At 39.8% G+C, this 18818-nt stretch overlaps 2 protein-coding genes across 5 annotated transcripts in view; one reads left to right on the top strand and one right to left on the bottom strand.

The window, feature by feature from the left end:
- The first annotated feature begins 1736 nt into the window (after positions 1 to 1736).
- On the top strand, positions 1737 to 18795 carry LOC135109149 (uncharacterized). Of its 4 annotated transcripts, none has more exons than XM_064020278.1 (15): positions 1737 to 1845; positions 2582 to 2746; positions 3242 to 3333; positions 4386 to 5332; positions 9711 to 9805; positions 10371 to 10500; positions 10915 to 10999; positions 11534 to 11679; positions 12040 to 12183; positions 12634 to 12766; positions 13340 to 13581; positions 14397 to 14511; positions 15048 to 15182; positions 16478 to 16610; positions 17340 to 18795. In XM_064020278.1, exons 3-15 carry the CDS (start codon positions 3312 to 3314, stop codon positions 17596 to 17598), a joined length of 2586 nt encoding a protein of 861 aa, XP_063876348.1. In that variant the 5' UTR covers positions 1737 to 1845; positions 2582 to 2746; positions 3242 to 3311; the 3' UTR covers positions 17599 to 18795. The 4 variants fall into 4 exon arrangements, with proteins under 4 accessions (XP_063876348.1, XP_063876347.1, XP_063876344.1 ...); XM_064020277.1 differs by having other exon boundaries at positions 2579 to 2746; XM_064020274.1 differs by having other exon boundaries at positions 1742 to 1845; positions 2624 to 2746.
- Positions 18407 to 18818, bottom strand: part of LOC135109364 (cubilin-like) — a gene marked incomplete at its 5' end in the record, with an annotated part of 89912 nt that continues 89500 nt past the window's right edge. Inside the window, one exon of the mRNA XM_064020755.1 lies at positions 18407 to 18818. This exon is cut by the window's right edge and continues 7276 nt beyond it.

The raw sequence follows: 18818 nt of genomic DNA, 5'->3' as shown, positions 1-18818 counted from the left end.
TTTGCAGATTATTAGCTTTTTATAGTTTGCTGCTACAATGTCTTGCTGCAATGCAGATTGCTGGATTTATTATGAAATGTGCATGCAAGTTTTATGATGTTTTTGCATGATGGAGCTTCAAACTAATATTTAACATGAAATCATGTTTTAGATTGGCCTGAATCTTTATGTATCCAAATCTAAGCTTTATTCCTAGATATTGTGGCAGGACAGTCAAGGTCAATTAAAATCCACTTGGGCCATGCTGATTGTTATTGCTTAGTTGGTAAAGAGTTACGTCCACTTCCTTGCATACTATAAATTAATTCTACCTCCTCTTTGTCTCACACACACTAGCATAATATTGGTGTATACACTTATGCACCTTTTCTGCAATTCTTTTGATGCGGCCAAACCATTTTAGAGTGGTTCTTTCAATGTCTTGATAAGTTCACATTTCATTCCTTCATCACTACTTAATGTACCTTATCTATTATGTACCTTTTCTTTACTCACCATCACTTTTTGCACACCAGAGGGATTTCTCAAGTAATTTACTTTAATTAGTACTTGGATCCTTGACCTTCATCTTTCATTCCACAGCCATGTCTCACTTACTCATGTTAATGTTGGTACAATTATTCCATCATGCAGATATGTTTTTTTGCTAACATGTTTACTAACTTTTTTTTCATCACTTACACACACTTTAATCTAACTGCTTTGCTTTCTTTTGCTGCTTCCTTTGCATATCTATGCTGCACAGAATAAAGCCAAAATACGAAATTCATGTACCTTCTCTATTTTCCCCATCACACCTTAATTTTGAATTTGTGTGAGCATTTATTTGATCTATTAGTGATCAAAAGCAATCACTTGCACTCCTTACAAACCTTTATTTTTGTTTGCAATCACTTTCTAGTTCTGTCACTTGCACACTTCCAACAAATTTATCAGCTTTTGTAGGTCATTCTTCTTATCTGCAATCATAATTGTGGTCATCAACCAAAAAAGAACCACATGCAGCATGCATGTAACACCTTTTACACACATTTCCACTTTCATCAAATTTTGCTTTCATCATTCTTATTACCCCATCTATACAGATACACAACCGTGGGGGCATCACACACTCTTGTCTTATACCTCCTTCATTCTCCACTTATTCTGATATGTCTTTAAGCCCCTTTCCCCCCTCCTCCCTCTCAAAAAAAAATTCTTATGCACACCATACACCTTCAATAGACCCAACACTGCTGTCCAATAGTCATATTTTTTCAAGGCCTGAATATCATAATTTTAGATGTTATGTTCTGCAAGCATGTGTCTTAAACAAGCCTGTATCATTGTAGAACGTGGTGGATTTATCTTTTTACTTATTAAGTGCAATTTGCTGAAGATTTAGAAAGCATGCCATTTCTTTTCAAATGATAAGTATCTTTTGTGTAAGCTTGTCTGTATCATGTGTATCTTTCATATTATATATGGATATAGATATCTGTACTATTCAGTTGTTGCAGTATTCTGGACCTCGACACAAATAAGGAGATTTCTTTAAAGATATCACAATTAATAATTGCGTTCTATTATTGTTAGGCCATCCCCTTATTTTACTTTTGTATGTAATAAGATTATGAAGAAACGGTAACATGTTCACAGTGAGAGCAGATAATGGCGACTAAAAGTACTTGGGATTGGTTAGATAACACTCTCAAGGTCTCTGATAAAACAACTTGTTAGATAAGAGACTGGGCAGAGAAGACTTGAACAGTGATGTAGAGGTTTGTGGTGGCGAGCGTTTGTCAGTGTGGCAGTGTACATTCTAGTCCTTGTTGAGACCATATCAACCATACATCCAGACATCAGGTATTATCTTTATCATTCGTTCGTTGTAAGGGTGATTTGCAGCATCACAGTGAGGATTATCTTTTCAATATGATTACATCCATATTTTCCATTCCGATAAAAAATGGTGACAAGATATGACTTCTTTGCTGAAAAGGAGTATGCGTGTCATATGAATTGACTCACTTGTATGAGAAATATGTACGAGTATGGTAGCCAGTTTTTGTAGTCCAGACTTGTGTGGTAGTTGGGCCTGGAAGAGCTTTAAAATTGCTTCATTCTTTTGACTTTTGGACAAGCTACTCATGAAGAAATGCACACATCTCGTCAAATCACCATTAACAAAATACATTTCTAGAAAACCTCGTCCCCCTCCTCCCCGGCGGTACTGCCATACTGCTTACTGATAAATACAGTATATAAATAGTTAAATAAAGGAACTGAAACCATACAAGGTAAAGAGACATTCAGTCAGCTGGTATTGTCTTTGCTGAGTGAATCATTGTCACCAACATTCCACCGACCAGCCGCGCCCAAGGTTCTAAATGTCACTGGGTCTAGCTGTGTGAATCATGATTGTACAAACATCTTTATTTTAACTTAGACGTTGGGCCTAATAAGTAGCTATTACATCCAATGTGTCGTTATTTGTTTTCATGCAAAATTTTTAATATGTATTTTTTTTTTCTTTCGGATGAAATTTTACGCATGCAGGTAAACACGACTGGTAAATTTATGATGATTCCTATACCAGCAGTCCAAAAAGTTCGTGCAAGTGAGAATTTGTCTTGAATCTTAGCGACACGTGGGATCGCAGTGGCTCACGATCACGAAGGCAGCTTGATTTAGATCCGCCTCCACAGCACAACAGGCAGACCATGACGTCGCCCCTCTGTGTCTGCAGCTGCTCCTCCACAAAACTGTACGTATTACTGTCCCTACTCTTGTCTTACACCGCTGCCCATGGTGACTTTTTTGTAGACTGAGAGGATTTCAAAATATGAGTGAAAGTAGATCTCATAAAATATATCTTTCATTTGGAAGTTTCATACTCATCATGCTTATTTTGTATCATAAGGATAATGGCCATCTTAGCTGTTTTGGGGTTACGATAGGTTAGGTTAAATGGAATTATAGTGAAATCTTACTTATTCTATCCTAATTGCCGCCATTTTTAGGATGCGGCATGTTAGCTTAAGTTAAATTATCTAATTCAACCTAACCAGCTATTATTGGATGGATTAGGTGAAGTTAACTAATCAAATCCAATATAAGCAAAAGTAACCTAACCTAATCTAACCCACTCAAAGTAACAAGCATGGCTAGTCTTTGAGCACAATAACAAAATAAGGGAAGCGTAAGAAGCACCAGACCTACACGTGGCGTTATATGACTTGTTACTGTATGCACCACACAGCGGCCAGCATGCTTACCTGTGGCTGCACTAGGCCAGGTCTGCGCCACCAGGTCCACGCACCCCGCTCATAATGAAGTTCAAGGATGAGTCAGGTGAGAACGAGGACAAATATTACGATGTTTTGTTTCTTATTTTATGTTATCTATTTGTTGCTTTTTGTTAGAGAGGCAGTGGCCAAGAGAATCAAAATGGAGGAAAAAAAAAGGCCCGGTATGCTGCCAGTTCTTAAGACCCAAATGGATTATCCTAAAGCAACGAGCTTTAATGCGTCCTCCCTCACTGACGACAATACGCGTTACTGTTAGCGAGGCTGCATTATATGTAGTGCTGGTATATTTATTTATCTGACAATGGCTTGCTACTTACCGAATCATGATTTGATGTCAGGATGAATTATTATTATTATTATTATTATTATTATTATTATTATTATTATTATTATTATTATTAGTGGTAGTAGCATGTCTGATTATAATATCTTCCTTTTGAGACTAGCAAGATTCAGTAATATGTAGTGTAAGAAGTAGAGACAGAAGCCGCTGACAGTTTCACTCTTCCTTCTTTCTGCGAAAAAGAAGGAAAAAAAAAATATATAAAGTAAAACAAAATAAAATAAAATAAATAATAATAGGTAATAAAAAGTAAATAAATAAATAAGGCAGATCAATGAAATTAAATTGAAATACATCACAGCCTCGACAGTAAACATTTCGTTCACCCAGTATCCTGTGAGGGTAAACAGATGCGCGAGACTGAGTCCAATTGAAATATTAATAGTTTGTGAGTTTGTGAAGTTATAATTTGTGACCCATTCCACTGGCTCATGTTGTTTGCCTTTGATCTCTCTCTCTCTCTCTCTCTCTCTCTCTCTCTCTCTCTCTCTCTCTCTCTCTCTCTCTCTCTCTCTCTCTCTCTCTCTCTCTCCTGTACTTGATAGATTAGGTTAGGTTAGATTGAGCCAAGTTACGTTAATTAGCTTAGTTAAGATTAATTTAGATTAGATTTGCTTACGTTAGGTTAAGTTTGTTACAATTTGGTTAGATTTGTTTAGGTTAGCTTAGGTTTGTCACCCTTAGGTTAAGTTTGTTACGCTTAGGTTAGGTTAGGTTTGTTACCCTTAGTAATACCTCGGCGTGGTTGACAGGGTGGCTGCGGGTGGTGGTATGTTTCGCCGTGCTCTTCGCCCACCATGGGCTGCGGGACGCCCTCATCACCGCCCTTCCTAACATCGCAGCCTCCGCCTCGCCTCCCTCCATTCCATCCTCTCCTGCTACCACCTCCGCTCAAGGAAATGAAACATATGAAAATGCTTATATCGACAGAAACATAAACTTAACATTCAGGAAACGAAAACAAGAGGAAACTTTATTAGAACGAAATATTTTGACTGTAACACGTACATTTCCGATAACCGACAGTGTGGTGGTGGGTGCTGAGAGGGAGTCTAGTGCTGTAGCAATAGAGATACATTCCTTGCCCACCGCAGCTCCCAGTCTGACGGCATCACGCGAAACTCTGGAAAAAACAAGTGAAGAAAGTTACCAGTCTGAAATCAATAGTGTGTCAATTGGTATTCCCTCACATAAACAGAAGACTGACGTGACTAACAATGAAGTAAATTATGTATCGAACAAGGACAGTAAAAGTTACATTTCTTCGCACAGACAAAAGAGTGAGACGATTAACAGTGAAGTAGAGGATAATGCATCAGAAAAGAACGGAAGGAGTGACAGTGCTGCGTATCTTCGGCCTCCCTTGTTTACATTTCGAGGTGGGAAGGGCACAAACTTACTGCTTGAGAATGTAAAGAAACGAACACTTACCCGAGAAAGTAAGAGGAACCTCGATGGAATGAGAACCAACGTCCTAACTAAATATGCAGTGCTGAAAGACGATAAATCAATTTACAAACGCAAGCGTGACATTTCTAGGTCTGCGAAGTTGAGAGACAGCAAGATTGTAGCGGTTCGATTAGCATCAGCTCACTCGCAGGACTGGCGGAGTGGGCGGGGCGGCGACCAGAGGCAGGAGGAGGCTGTGTTTGAAGGAGGAAAGTTTCAGTCATACTTCTCAGAAGACTATCAACTCAAGGTATGTTTATCATGTACTTGGTGAACAGTTGAGTCGTTTATTATTATTATTATTATTATTATTATTATTATTATTATTATTATTATTATTATTATTATTATTATTATTATTATTATTATTATTTATTTATTTATTTATTATTTTTCTTTTTATGTAGGAAGGGACTCTGGCTGAGATGTACAAAAAAGGTAGAAAAAAAGTTCACTGAAGTGCCAGTCACTAATGAAAAGGAAAATATACTAGAGAAGTGTCTTGAAATGTCCGTCGTTAGTTGACTGAAATGAGTCATGCACTTCCATTGCATCTGGTGCTTTCCGTCACTCTTACCTCGTCCGCTGAGCTGCCGAGAACTAGGACCGTATTCTCGGAAGGTGCCTTATCTCGAATATGCTCTAGTGGAATCTATTTGGTTTTGCAAGAGTGTTTTCATGATTCTAATGATAGTTTAACGAAGTTTTTGCTTCATGAAATGGAAGATCACCCCTGAGAAGCTGAGAAATTATAATCCCTGTGGTCTTTTAAGAATAGTCTTTATGGGAGCCCGACTAGATTGTAAGGTGTAAGCAAACTAGAGAACTTAAGCCTGAGGGAAGTGAGTGCAGTGAGTTAACTGACTGTACTAATTCATGTGTTAATCGGTTAACCAATGCAGAGAATAGAATTTACACATTTCTCAGCTAAGTATTAATTCCGTTCACTATGATGCTCCAGAGAACTCAGCCTCATTTTTTCATTATCTGGTAAATTCTGAGATAGTTTTTACTTCAATAAATTTTCTTCGCATTTCAGAAATTTCGAAAAATATGAAATGTGTTTCTGTTCGGGAGCTTGTGTTAATTATTGTATTCATCCGCACCACGCCTCCACCTTCATCATACACAGCGTCAACATACCAACAAATATTTATACTGTACCATCACTGACAAACAACAGTAGCTGCATATTACACTTTTTTATTCCTTTAAAATATACCTAGTTTCCACCTACACTACACACACCAACAAACATTTATATCGTCATACAAACAGTACTACATTTACAGGTTTCTCTTTGTCTGGAATATTGCTAGAATGTTGCTGTTTGGAATTCCTCGCCATTCCCTTGTGATATGTACGTAAATAGACTTATTACTGTAGGTAGCTTGAGAATTTCTGTTGTAGGAACGGTCCTAGAATCTAGAGAAAAGAGAACTAGAATACAACAGCAACAACAACAGCAACAACAACGATACTAATGATAATGAAAATGATGATGATGATGATGATGATAACAACAACAACAACAACAATAACAACACCGCCACCACTACCGCCACCATCACCGCCGCCACCAACAACAACGCCAACAACAATAATGACAATACACACACAAAAAAAAAAAGAAAAGAAAAGAAAAGAAAAAAAGAACACACCAAGAATACTAACGTGACCTTCAATATCTATGGGAACAAACATTTATCAACATTCACTGTATCGCGAAAAGAGAGAGAGAGAGAGAGAGAGAGAGAGAGAGAGAGAGAGAGAGAGAGAGAGAGAGAGAGAGAGAGAGAGAGAGAGAGAGAGAGAGAGAGAGAGAGAGAATAAATAATTGCACGATAAAGCGGTGTTATAAGAGACGACAGTAGATAATGAATGGACTTGTTCCTAAACTGATAGGAGATGGAATGTTCTCACGAGGCTACGTTGGGAAAGGTGAGGCTGAGAATGACACAAGGCAGCCAGTGTTTCAAAATGTTTCTCCCATTAGCCGTGATTATTTTCAACAGGCTTGCGGAAAAGACAAAACTGGTTTCCAAGGGTGTTTTTTTATATTTTAATTATAGTTTTACAGAGATTCTACACCTCTTCTGGGCTATAGTACAAGTTATAAAGGTTTTTATTATTATTATTATTTTTTTATTTATTTATTTTTTTATGATTTTAGTGATGGTTGTACAAGGATTCTACACCTTCATGAGGTCTAGTAAAAGTTTTCATGTTTTCATGAAATTAGTGATGGTTTTACAAGGATTCTACATCTTTACTGGTCTCTAGTAGAAGTTATATGGGTTTTCAAGGTTGTTTTCACACATGCATACACCCCCCCAGCTTCACACACACACACACACACACACACACACACACACACACACAGCAATACATCCCAATTCTACATTTGTATGGTGTTATCTTCTCTCGAAACAAACTTAATGAAGCTCAGATAAAAATAATTGGGATGTGATGAGCCGGTATCAGCGTCAGCCAGTGGTTATCGGCGAGCCTTGGCCTTGTGGCGCAGCCGGGAGGGTGCGTTTTACGTGTCGTGATGCAGAGCTGCAGCCAGACAATAACTATCATCACCATAAACAAACTGCCCAATTAATTTCTGAACTTCTCGAGGAATTAAGCTAAAAAAAAAAAAAAAAAAAGGCTTCTTTTTCTTTATTTTAATTTCAAAAGCAGAAAAGTCTAGGAAAATTTTAAATCGCTCATCCTAGATATGTCAAAGGTAATTAGCTAACATTGTTAATTGGTTCACGACATGACAAAAATAAATAAATAGAAAAAAAAAATGTTTCCTATTCTTAACATCCATTTCAAAAGGCGAAAACGAGGGAAATTTTAAACCTTCATCTGAGATAAGTCAGAGGCGTCAAACTATATCAATTTGTCCACGACGTGACTAAAAATGAAAGGAAAAAAAAAGTTTCCTCTTCTTGTTTTCTATTTTCAAAGTCGAAAAGTTGGGGGAAATTTTTAAGGCATCCTTAATGTGTCAAAGACTAACTATATCAGTAGTTGGTCCACGGCGGGATGAAAAATTTTATCCAAGCAGAGGTACGGAAATTGCGGAAATATAGTTTAGCCAGTTTGTTTTATGAAGGTGATGTTATTATCTGGTGACCGTATTCTCAGACATTTCTCCGTCTTATCTCGAATACTTTTTAAGAAGCTCTAGCGGAAGTAATTGGAGTTTCCAAGGGTGTTTTCATGATTCTAGTGGCGGTTTAACAAGGATATTGCATCTTTAACAGGCTTTAGTTTAAATAATTTAAACTAAAGCCTGTTAATTAAAAGGCTGTTTTCATAATTCTAGTGATAGTTTTACAACGATTCTACCGTTTAAGAAGCTCTAATCAAAGTTGTTTGGGTTTCCAAAGGTATTTTCTTGATAATAATGATAGTTTGACAAGAATTTTGCATCTTTAACAGACTGTAGTGAAAGCTTCGGGGTTTTGAGAATGCTTTCATGATTTTGTTGATATTTTGACAATAATTCAATATTTTAAACGAGAATTAGTGGAAGTTATCGTAATTTTCAAGGATATTTTCATGACTCGAGTGATAGTTTTACAATTATTCTATACCATTGACTGATAAACAAATAGATATATAAGAGCCTGACTTCTCATCTCTGTAGCCTTATAAAACAATCCCAATTAGAGCAACGTGTTTAAGAACACGAGCTTAAGACTTTCAATGTTTATAGGGCAATGACCAAAATGTACCCGAAGAAATGCAACAAATCACAGCAAGAGGGTGAGTCTGATGCAACTGTGGAGGCTCGTGGAGGTGAAAGGGATGAATTAATGACCGCCTTATCTTATCGTATTGTTTAATAGAGAACTTTACTTGGCTCATGATAAATGTTAGAGTTCCATACTTCATAGATCCACGCACATAAAAACGCTTCGTGTAAACTCCACTCTAGGAAATTATACCCACGAAGACTTCTTGATAAAAACTCCACTAAGAATAAATAACAATGATAAATTTACTTCAACCTAATTTAATTTAACCTAGCCAAACTTAACGTAACCCAACTTAAATTAACCTAACCTAACCTTACATAACCTAACTTTACCTAACTTAACCTAGATTATCCAAACATAACGTAACTTGACATAATTTAACCTAACCTAACCTAACCTAATCTAGCTTAAACTAAGCTAACCTAACGTAACTTAATTTATCATAGTTTTATCTGTCATCCATTCGTTCATGTATTTATTAATCTATTTATTTATCTATTTTTTTGGGGGAAGGGTGATAAGAAGGATATTTTTTTTTTTTTTTGGTGGGGGTGGAGTGTTAATATAGGACGTTTGCCACCTCCCCCCCTCCCCCCCCCCCCCCTCTCTCTCTCTCTCTCTCTCTCTCTCTCTCTCTCTCTCTCTCTCTCTCTCTCTCTCTCTCTCTCTCTCTCTCTCTCTCTCTCTCTCTCTCTCTCTCTCTCTCTCTCTCTCTCTCTCTCTCTCTCTCTCTATCGCTGGTTCTACAACGTGAGGTGTCTGAGAAGCGGCAGGCGATTATGGAAAAAGAAGAAGAAGAAGAAAAAAAGAAAGAAAGAAATGCAGAGCAGAAAAAGAGTTAAAAATCCCCTGTCATTCTGTGTACAGGAGGAGTGGTCACTGTTCCTCGAGGGGCTGGTGCTGAGTTCCGTGCACTGGGGATGGCTCTTCGCTGCTCTGCTCGCCGACCCTCTCATGGACAGGTACGAGTAGCTATGCACGGGCGTGGATCACATGTTACAACTTGTATGTCATCTGTGTGTTGCCTTGCGGTTACGAATGAATGAGAGTGGGTGGGATTGTTAGTTGGGAGAGGAAGGAGAGGATGAAAGCAAGCATGGAATGTTATAAAGAGAGAGAGAGAGAGAGAGAGAGAGAGAGAGAGAGAGAGAGAGAGAGAGAGAGAGAGAGAGAGAGAGAGTAGCTTTTCATATCGTTTATCTGTAGATTAACACTTTAAACACTTTATCATATTTATCATTGCAAGGGAAAGATATCAGAAGTATGTCAACAGTATATATGATAATAATAATAATAATAATAATAATAACAACAATAATAATAATAATAATGATAATAGTAATAATAATAATAATAATAATAATAATAATAATAATAATAATAATAATAATAATAATAATTTCAATACATAATTTTCATTCTATTATCAGCACTAGTAACCATTAGCAGTACTTTTATTTCTGACAGTGGCGAGGTATAAGTGTATTCAAAGAAATTAGTGTGTCGTTGTTTTCCTCCCCGTCCCAGGTTAGGCGTAGGCGTCGTGATGGCGGTGTCCGTGGGCGTGTCTGGCCTCCTCGGTCTCCTCATCCACGCTGCCTCGCTTGGGGGGCCCTGGGGACTCCTGGGCCTCAGGGTGGTGCAGGGAATTGTCCAGGTGTGTTCAGGAAATTATGAACCCTTGCCTCCAAAGTGTTGAGAAGTTAAGAACCAACTCCAAGTATTAAGAAATTGACAACTTTCATCTCCAAAAGTATCAATAAATTAAGAACTTTCACTCTCAAAGTATTAAGAAATCGAGAACTTTCATCTAAAAAGCATTAGACAACTGAGAACTTTCAAATCCAAAGTATTAAGAAATTATGAACTTTCACTTCCAAGCATTAAGGAATTAAGAACCAACTCCAAGTATTAAACAGTTAAGAACTTTCACTTAAAAGAACATTTATCCGAGCCAACACTTAAATAAGAACTTAGAAGTAGCAGCAGCAGCAGTAGTAGTAGCAGCAGCAGTAGCAGTATCTTTCCTATCCTCATCCTCATAGTCCTCTCCATTTCTCTTCGTGGCAAGGGCGTGAGCTACCCTGCGGTGGTGCGGGTACTGGAGGGCGTTCCTTCGGCCATCAGACCCCTCGCGGCTCTCCTTGTCTTCCTGGGTGAGTACTTCCCTGTCCTCCAGCTCAGCCTTCTTCACTGTGTTCTGTGTGGGAGATGCGTATTCATTTTCACCGCCATAAGTTCCCTTCATTAGCTTTCACCGCCATGGCTTCCCAGTTCGTTGTCTTGGGAGTTTGTGGGGATGTTACCGTTGACTTGGCTTACTGGAAATGTATAATGTATATCTGGTGTTCCTTTGTGATTTTTTTGTATGTTTTATCTATTTGTCTATCTGTCTATCCTTCTGTTTACCTACCTAACCTAACTACATAACTAACTAACTAACTAACTAACTAACTATCGATCTATTTCATCTATCTATCTATCCATCTACCTGCGTACTTACCTACCTATTTATCTATCTATCTATGTGTGTATATATCTATCTACTTATCTTTCAGTTTCTCTATTATGTATGTATATATGTACGAGTATGTATGTATGTATGTATGTATGTATGTATTTATGTATGTATGTAAATATTTATCATTTCATTAAGCTGTATCTGCAGTAATCTAGAACCATACTTGCAGGACCCTGTGTGGGGACAGGCGTGGGGGCATATCTAGGGTCTCTGGCGCAGTGGTACGTTGCGACCTATGTCGTGAGCAGTGTGGCTGTTGTCCTCACGCCCCTGTGCCTGCTGCTGCCGTCGCCGCCTGACTCTGCCCCACACAAGGTACCTGCGCTGAAACTTGTAATTTTTATTTATCTCAGTTTTTCTTTCGAGAATGATTCTGTTGTTAATGGAGAGGATGTGGCCCGTATTTTGAAACGCTTTGCTCTCTCATCACGACAATTTTCCAAGGTCTCATAGATGATTAGCAGAGTTCTCAAGAGTGTTTCTCCTGTTGATAATGTAGAAGTTTTGTTAATCTGTCGCTAGAACAATAAAAACATCCTCAAAACTCGTGTAACTTCAACTAGAGGCTTTTAAATGTTGTGGAGATGCGGCGCGTGAATGTTTCAGAATATGGGTTTTAGTCGTTCCATTGCAGGACATCAACTTTGAGAAATGTAAGTTTGGAAAATTTTGCAGGAGGTGCATTGGAAAGGCGTCCTCACTTGCCGTGGTGTGTGGGCGTGCGTGGGCGTGCACGTAGCCAACACCTGGGTGCTGCACACTCTGCTGGTGGGGCTGCCTTTCTGTCTCACCTACACCCACCTGGATCAACCCTCAGCCGTGAGTGTCGGCCGTCCCCTGGCTAGTAGCGTGGCCCCTGACTGCCAGTACTGGTCTAGTATAAACATTTTGTTAAGAATACTGAGGCTCTTGAGGACATGAGTGGTAAGGCACGTGGATGACAGAACTGCAGGAAGTGTTTGAGGGTCTTCGGTGCTGATGGCGCTGAGAGCAGCTCAGTCCAGCTGTTTTGTTTCGGACTTGTGTGTATATTGGCCCATGATATTCGTACCAGAGTCACATAGGAATTAGCACAGTCCTGTATTGTGTTTCTGAAGTGTCGAATAGCAGCGCTTCAACTTTGTTTTCTCGTTATTCTTTCCAGCCTCATATGCTTTGAAATATTTCTAATTCAACACGAATATCCTTTTTAACTTTTCACAATGCTTCCCTGCGTTTCACGACACTTTGATTACTCAGTGAAAGACGACAGGCTGTTCGTGCACGCAGAGCGGTTGGGTGGTGGTGGCGGCGGCTGTGGGTGTGTGTGTTGCGGTGCGCCTCCAGCTCTTCCTCGCCGCGAAGCTCACCATAAAGAGTTCCCCCACCGCCCTCAATCGCCGTCGCATCCCTGTGGTGGCCGGTCAGTGCACGCTAGGGATTGCATTCTATAAAATTTCAACCATCTATAAAAGCTTTAGAGTAAATTATTCGGGGTTTCAATGGTGTTTATATATATATATATATATATATATATATATATATATATATATATATATATATATATATATATATATATATATATATATATATATATATATATATATATATATAAACCGACTGAAAATTTTTATAATGAGAGAATAATTTGAGTTAATTTTTCTTTCGTTAGCGTCAAAATATATATATAATTTTTTCTTCTTTGGCCAATATCCTGTCGTATTAACTTAGTGCTAGACAATTTTTACATATAATCAATCACAACCTTCTAAACACTTAATTTATACTATTGTCCCTTTTGATTGTGTGTGTGTGTGTGTGTGTGTGTGTGTGTGTGTATGTGTGTGTGTGTGTGTGTGTGTGTGTGTGTGTGTGTGTGTGTGTGTGTGTGTGTGTGTGTGTGTGTGTGTGTGTGTGTGTGCAAACCAAATTTACCTAACGCAAGACGACCATAGACCATAACAGTGAAAGGAGTTCTGAGTGTTGTCGTCGGCAGGCACCGTGATGGTGACGGCTGCCCTGGTAGTCATGGCGACGGCTGGCCTGGACTCCATGGAGGTGCTGGTGGGCGTGGGTGTGGGCCTCGCTGGCTTGGGCGTGGGCGTGACGAGAGTGGGTTACCGTCTGAATGTGGATGACATTGCTCCGCTGGCTGCGTGGCGCGTCACCAAGATACTGGACACAGCTGGGGTGGTGACAGCGGCGCTTTCCCCTTTGGTGGTGACGGCACTGGCCCAGGTGCTGCCATGCTGGTGACGAGGGGCGGCCTGGTGCTGGGCCTCTGTGTTGTCCCTCCTTCATCAGCTTCTTTCTACCCAGTGATCTACGTGGAATCTGTGTGCTCTTCTGTGCTTGTTATGAGGCCATATAGTCTTTTTCCATTCACTAATATGTATAAAAAACTGTGCGCTCAGCTTTACTTGTTGTGGGAAGTCACCTGGTCTTTTGTAGCCGCCTTACTTTCTTGTGGTCTTGTAATCCTTCCACTCACTGATCTGCAGGAAAATTCTCTCCTCTTTGTTTGTTGTAGGATGTCGCTTGGTCTTTTGCAGCCTTCTTATTTTCTTTATATGTTTATGACTTTTATTAATGTGAATATCTAGATGTGTAATTGCTATCCTCGCAGACAAAGTGCTCAAGTGATTTTTTTAAGGATTTTTGTATTCTTCTCAATTAAATTATTCATCATGTGGTGCGCCCACATTTATAATTGTCATGTCTGGGGTGAGTGATCTAAGAATTGTCTCAGCTTTTCTGGTTATTGATGCGAAAATTGAGAAAATTAATGTTTTTACTTATTTATTATTCTTTTATGTATTCATGTATTTGTTAATTAATTTATTCATTTTGAAATCCGGAATAAAAGGGGAAAACTAGTTTGTTTATGAAGGCGACGAAAAGTTGTCATAAATTGAAATGTTCTCTGATAATGCACTACATGATAAACTATATATTCAGTAATTAATTCATTTAACATCTCATTGCTTGTACAAGAAGATCAGCACCACAATCTGGTCTAGGTAAGAGTGTTTACGTGGCGTGTGGTGTTGCAGGCCGGCAGCAGCGGGTGGCTGAGCGTGTGGCTGGTGCCCCTGGCTGCCCTGCTCCCCGCGGGGGCCGCCCACCTCTTCCTGCTCACCTCTAACCCTCAGCCCTGGGACGACACAGGTAAGCATATCATCCCAATTAGATATATCGGTGCAGCACGTTGAAATTCATTGTGGTTTCTCCAATAATAGTAAAACACACACACACACACACACACACACACACACACACACACACACACACACACACACACACACACACACACACACACACACACACACACACACACACACACACACACACCATACTGCAAGAACAACTTAACATAAGAAAAATAAGAATATAACTCATACACTTAATGAAAAAAAGTACACTACTGACTTAACGGATAAATAGATGAATTTTCAAATAAATGCAGTTACAAGTAAGACCTAAGCATTAGTAACTGAAAGTACTGAAAGAAAACAAAAACTGATAGTAATGATAAATTTATAAATCAATAGATAAATCGACAAATAGAGGAGATAAATAGAAACACCATGTCGTTAAGATCACCCATTCATTCATCCACATTCCCCATATCACATTACGACCTTACTCTAGAATATATACAAAGAAGTTCTTGTTGCTTCACACAAATGTTCCTTGCGCCAAAGCCACGGGCGCGGGAGAGAACGGGGCGGCTGTAGGAGCAGGAGGCGACGTCTCGGTGAATGGCGGGGCGACCACTCTCTCCGTGGGCAGGCAGAGCTTCAAGAGTGCTCGGTCCGCCCTCACCTTCAAGACGGCACGTGAGTTAAGAGTGTGTCAGGAAATTCACTCAGATTCGTTACCTTTTTTTTATTTCCTTTTTTTTTCTATTTCTTACAAACACTGAGTTGTTAATTTTTCTGTTTTTGGCACATCTTTTCTTGCTTACTCTGACATCTTTTCTTGTTCTACGTACCATGTAGCCAGAAATTGCAAAATCTATTCTTTATTATCCCTCTATTTCCTGGAGGTGTTTATAAAGACTATACATTACTTCTAGTGCTGTGGATTGTTGCATGTCACGGTGAAAGGGTTAATCATGTACATATGTGGGTTTAGCATCTTCTGTCCCGTCTCTCTCTCTTACCTTCCTCAGTTTTGTTGAGTAATGGAATTGTTGAGTGTGTGGAAAGTGACCGGGGGAAATATCAAGGAGAAAATAGAATAAATACAAAAGAGATACATACACACATACATGCACATACTCGTATACACAAATATTCTCCCTTTTTTCATCCCATTTCATATTTTCGCTGTCCCAATTATCATTACCATTATTATTATTACTACTTTGTTTTTTTCCCCCAGTTAATGTGGTAGTGTAGCGCGGCGGTGAGTAATCATGGCATGGGAATATTTTTATGATTCAGAGAGCAAACTAATTTAGCGAGTGTCAACTTGATGATAGCGTGATACATCATGCGCCAATCGTGCCCATCAACTGTGGCATTAATTGTTGCTGTCCATTCGCTATGATAATTTGCTTGCAGTGCTCTTTCTTTCTCTCTCTCTCTCTCTCTCTCTCTCTCTCTCTCTCTCTCTCTCTCTCTCTCTCTCGCCTTTTTTTATCTCTACCTGTTTTTTTTCTTTTTTTTCTTCTTTCCTTCTGTTCTTCTGTCATTTTACTCACTTTCTACGTCCTTTCATTTATATTTTCATCTTTCTTTTTATCCATGCATTATCTTCTTTCTCTGTTTCTTTCCCTCATCTTTTCCTTCTACTTTTCTCTTTCTATCTTTCTTTCTTTCCCTCATCCTTTCCTTCTTCTCCTTCCTTCTTTCCTTCATTCCTTATATCCCTTCTTCGATATTCGTAAATCTTGCTCCCTAATATCCTTTACCTTCCCTTTCTTTAACTATCGTAACCTCAATATCACCCTTTTCATCAATACTTCCTAATTCACTCCTTCCTTCATTCTATCCTTCCTTGCATTCCCTCCTCAGTCACTCCTCCGCTCTTTCTTTAACCATCTTACCTTCCATATCCCCCCAGTACTCTCCCAATCCACTCGTAAAACATCCTTACTTTCTTCTTTTTCCGTCTCGGCCACTTCCAGGATCGCGCTCGAGGACTCGCACCGTCTCCTGCCGCACCATAGACGATGACCTGGAGGGCGACATGTACAGCATAGCCAACAGTAACGTGGATTACCGTAGCGTGGCAGACGAGGCCGACCAAGAATGCGTCAGGTGTGTGTTTATTGGCCTTATTGTGAAACGACTTTTTTCTCCCACCGGGACTATTTTTACAGGCCACAAAGATGATTAGCCGGGTTAAGATTGTTTCTCGTGTTAATTATGTTGAAGTCTTGTTAATCTGTCACTAGAACCATAAAAAATCCTTAAAAATCCGTGTCACTTCATCTAGAGTCTTTTGAAGGCAATGGAGGTGCTGCGCAGAAGTGTTTTCAAAATATGTTTCTGGGTGTGTGTGTAAATGTGCGTGTGTTTACCTAAAGTTGTTGTATTCTCTCTCTCTCTCTCTCTCTCTCTCTCTCTCTCTCTCTCTCTCTCTCTCTCTCTCTCTCTCTCTCTCTCTCTCTCTCTCTCTCTTCTGTGTAGTGTTTACTGTGTTCTCCGCCAGATGGTTCTTCTTGTCAATATACGCAGACAGGGAGAGCTGTGTTTCTTGGTATTGGCTAAAGGTTATGTTTGCTCCAGCTCCGTTGTGTGTGTGTGTGTGTGTGTGTGTGTGTGTGTGTGTGTGTGTGTGAGAGAGAGAGAGAGAGAGAGAGAAGGATGACTAGTGCGCACCCTCCCACCCATCCATCCCCCTGACCCCAACCTCCAATCCTCACCCCCCAACACCTACGCACTAACAGACCACCACCTAACTCACAGCTACCCACCCACACACACACAAATACACCACCACCACCACCACCACCACCACCTAACACTCTCCTGACGTGCCTGCAGCGTGGCGTCCTCTAGCACCTTCAAGAGTGATGGGGCGGATATGCACAGCGTGGTGGACGAGGCGGACGGCGTCGCCAGCACTAAGAAACAGCCCGGTCACCAGTTTGGCTCAATGCTCGTCAACGGAGGTACAGCTGACCGCACCTCCGTCTGGCTGTCCTCTCACCACGACCTTGTGCTGGAGTCTGGGAGCGGCCACTCCTCCTCCAAGCGAGCTGACACCCACGCCGCCAACGCGATATACGGCCTCCTGTGGTAATTCCTGTGATATAAGGCGTCCTGTGGTAACTCCTGCTATATAAGGCCTCTTGTGGTAACTCCAGCGTTTCTCCAATTTTTAGATAATCCTTTTGGTTTTATTCTTTGGGGATTGGCACCTTCAGAAGGACCTTTTTTCCTTTTTTTGTTGTCATAGGCCAGTGCCCCTCTTACCTCCACCGCCACGTATTCACACACCTATGGTTCGTGCTCTTAAACGTTCATAGAGACATAAGAAAACAAAGGAAGCTGCAAGAAGCCATCAGGTCTAAACGTGGCAGTCCTTGCATACAATATATCTATCTATTTTCATCTATCATCCTCATCTATAAATTTATCTTGTCATATTTCAAAGCTTCCTAATGACTCGGTTCTAACAATCTGATTCCTGAGTCTATTCCATTCATCTGCCAATCTCTTTGAGAACCAACTCCTTCCTATCTCTTTTTTTTAAGTAATTTATCAAGCTAGAATTAATTATTTTCTTGTCCTATCCTGATTACTGACTCTGAGGATTTTGCTTATGTCACCCTGGTTATATCCACTACCATTTTCTTCAAAACTGTTACCATTATTTAAAGACGTGAGCGTCGATTGTTTGAAGCGGTGAGATGAAGGAGTGATGCATGCTGATTGTTTCCCTGGATGCACGGTAGATACAAACACACGCATGAGTATGTAACGAGCCAAGTGTGTGTGTGTGTGTGTGTGTGTGTGTGTGTGTGTGTGTGTGTGTGTGTGTGTGTGTGTTTTTTATCATGTCCTTCACTTCATCTTGCCTCTTCTCCTTTCCTTCTTTTCTTACACACACACACACACACACACACACACACACACAAACTAGGCGTGTCACTCGACTGTACATGTTATATAATATGTACTATTTAAAAATTATGATATAAACCAACTCAACAACACTGGAATTTTCCGAATAGCTGTGAGTATAGCAGAGAGAGTCCTGACCCAGCTATGCAAAATGTTGAGGTTTTGTTGTTTAGGAAAATAGAAAATAGTTTACCGTCACAACTGCGGCGGAATTGTGTAGAATTCATGTTTAGAATGTTTAGACTTGTTGATATGCTTGTGACCGTGCGGCAAACTCGAACAAATTATGTATGTTATGTGTACGTGTATGTAGTTGTGTTACTTTTACCCAGGCTTTGGGAGGATAATAAAACACACAGTTACGAAACTAAAATATAATGTTATCTAAATTGATCA

Source organism: Scylla paramamosain, chromosome 18 (assembly GCF_035594125.1).
Source record: "Scylla paramamosain isolate STU-SP2022 chromosome 18, ASM3559412v1, whole genome shotgun sequence".
Classification (NCBI taxonomy): domain Eukaryota; kingdom Metazoa; phylum Arthropoda; class Malacostraca; order Decapoda; family Portunidae; genus Scylla; species Scylla paramamosain.
The sequence above is the reverse complement of the archived record's forward strand: the minus strand, read 5'-3'. Positions and strand labels throughout refer to the sequence as shown.

What these genes read in the sequence shown, in the direction of transcription:
- LOC135109149 (XM_064020278.1), top strand. Translation starts at nt 3,312, where the DNA reads ATGAAGTTCAAGGATGAGTCAG. An exon ending in CAGAAGACTATCAACTCAAG is followed by an intron (nt 5,333 to 9,710) that starts GTATGTTTATCA and finishes TTCTGTGTACAG; the next exon opens with GAGGAGTGGTCACTGTTCCT. An exon ending in ACCTGGATCAACCCTCAGCC is followed by an intron (nt 12,184 to 12,633) that starts GTGAGTGTCGGC and finishes TCGTGCACGCAG; the next exon opens with AGCGGTTGGGTGGTGGTGGC.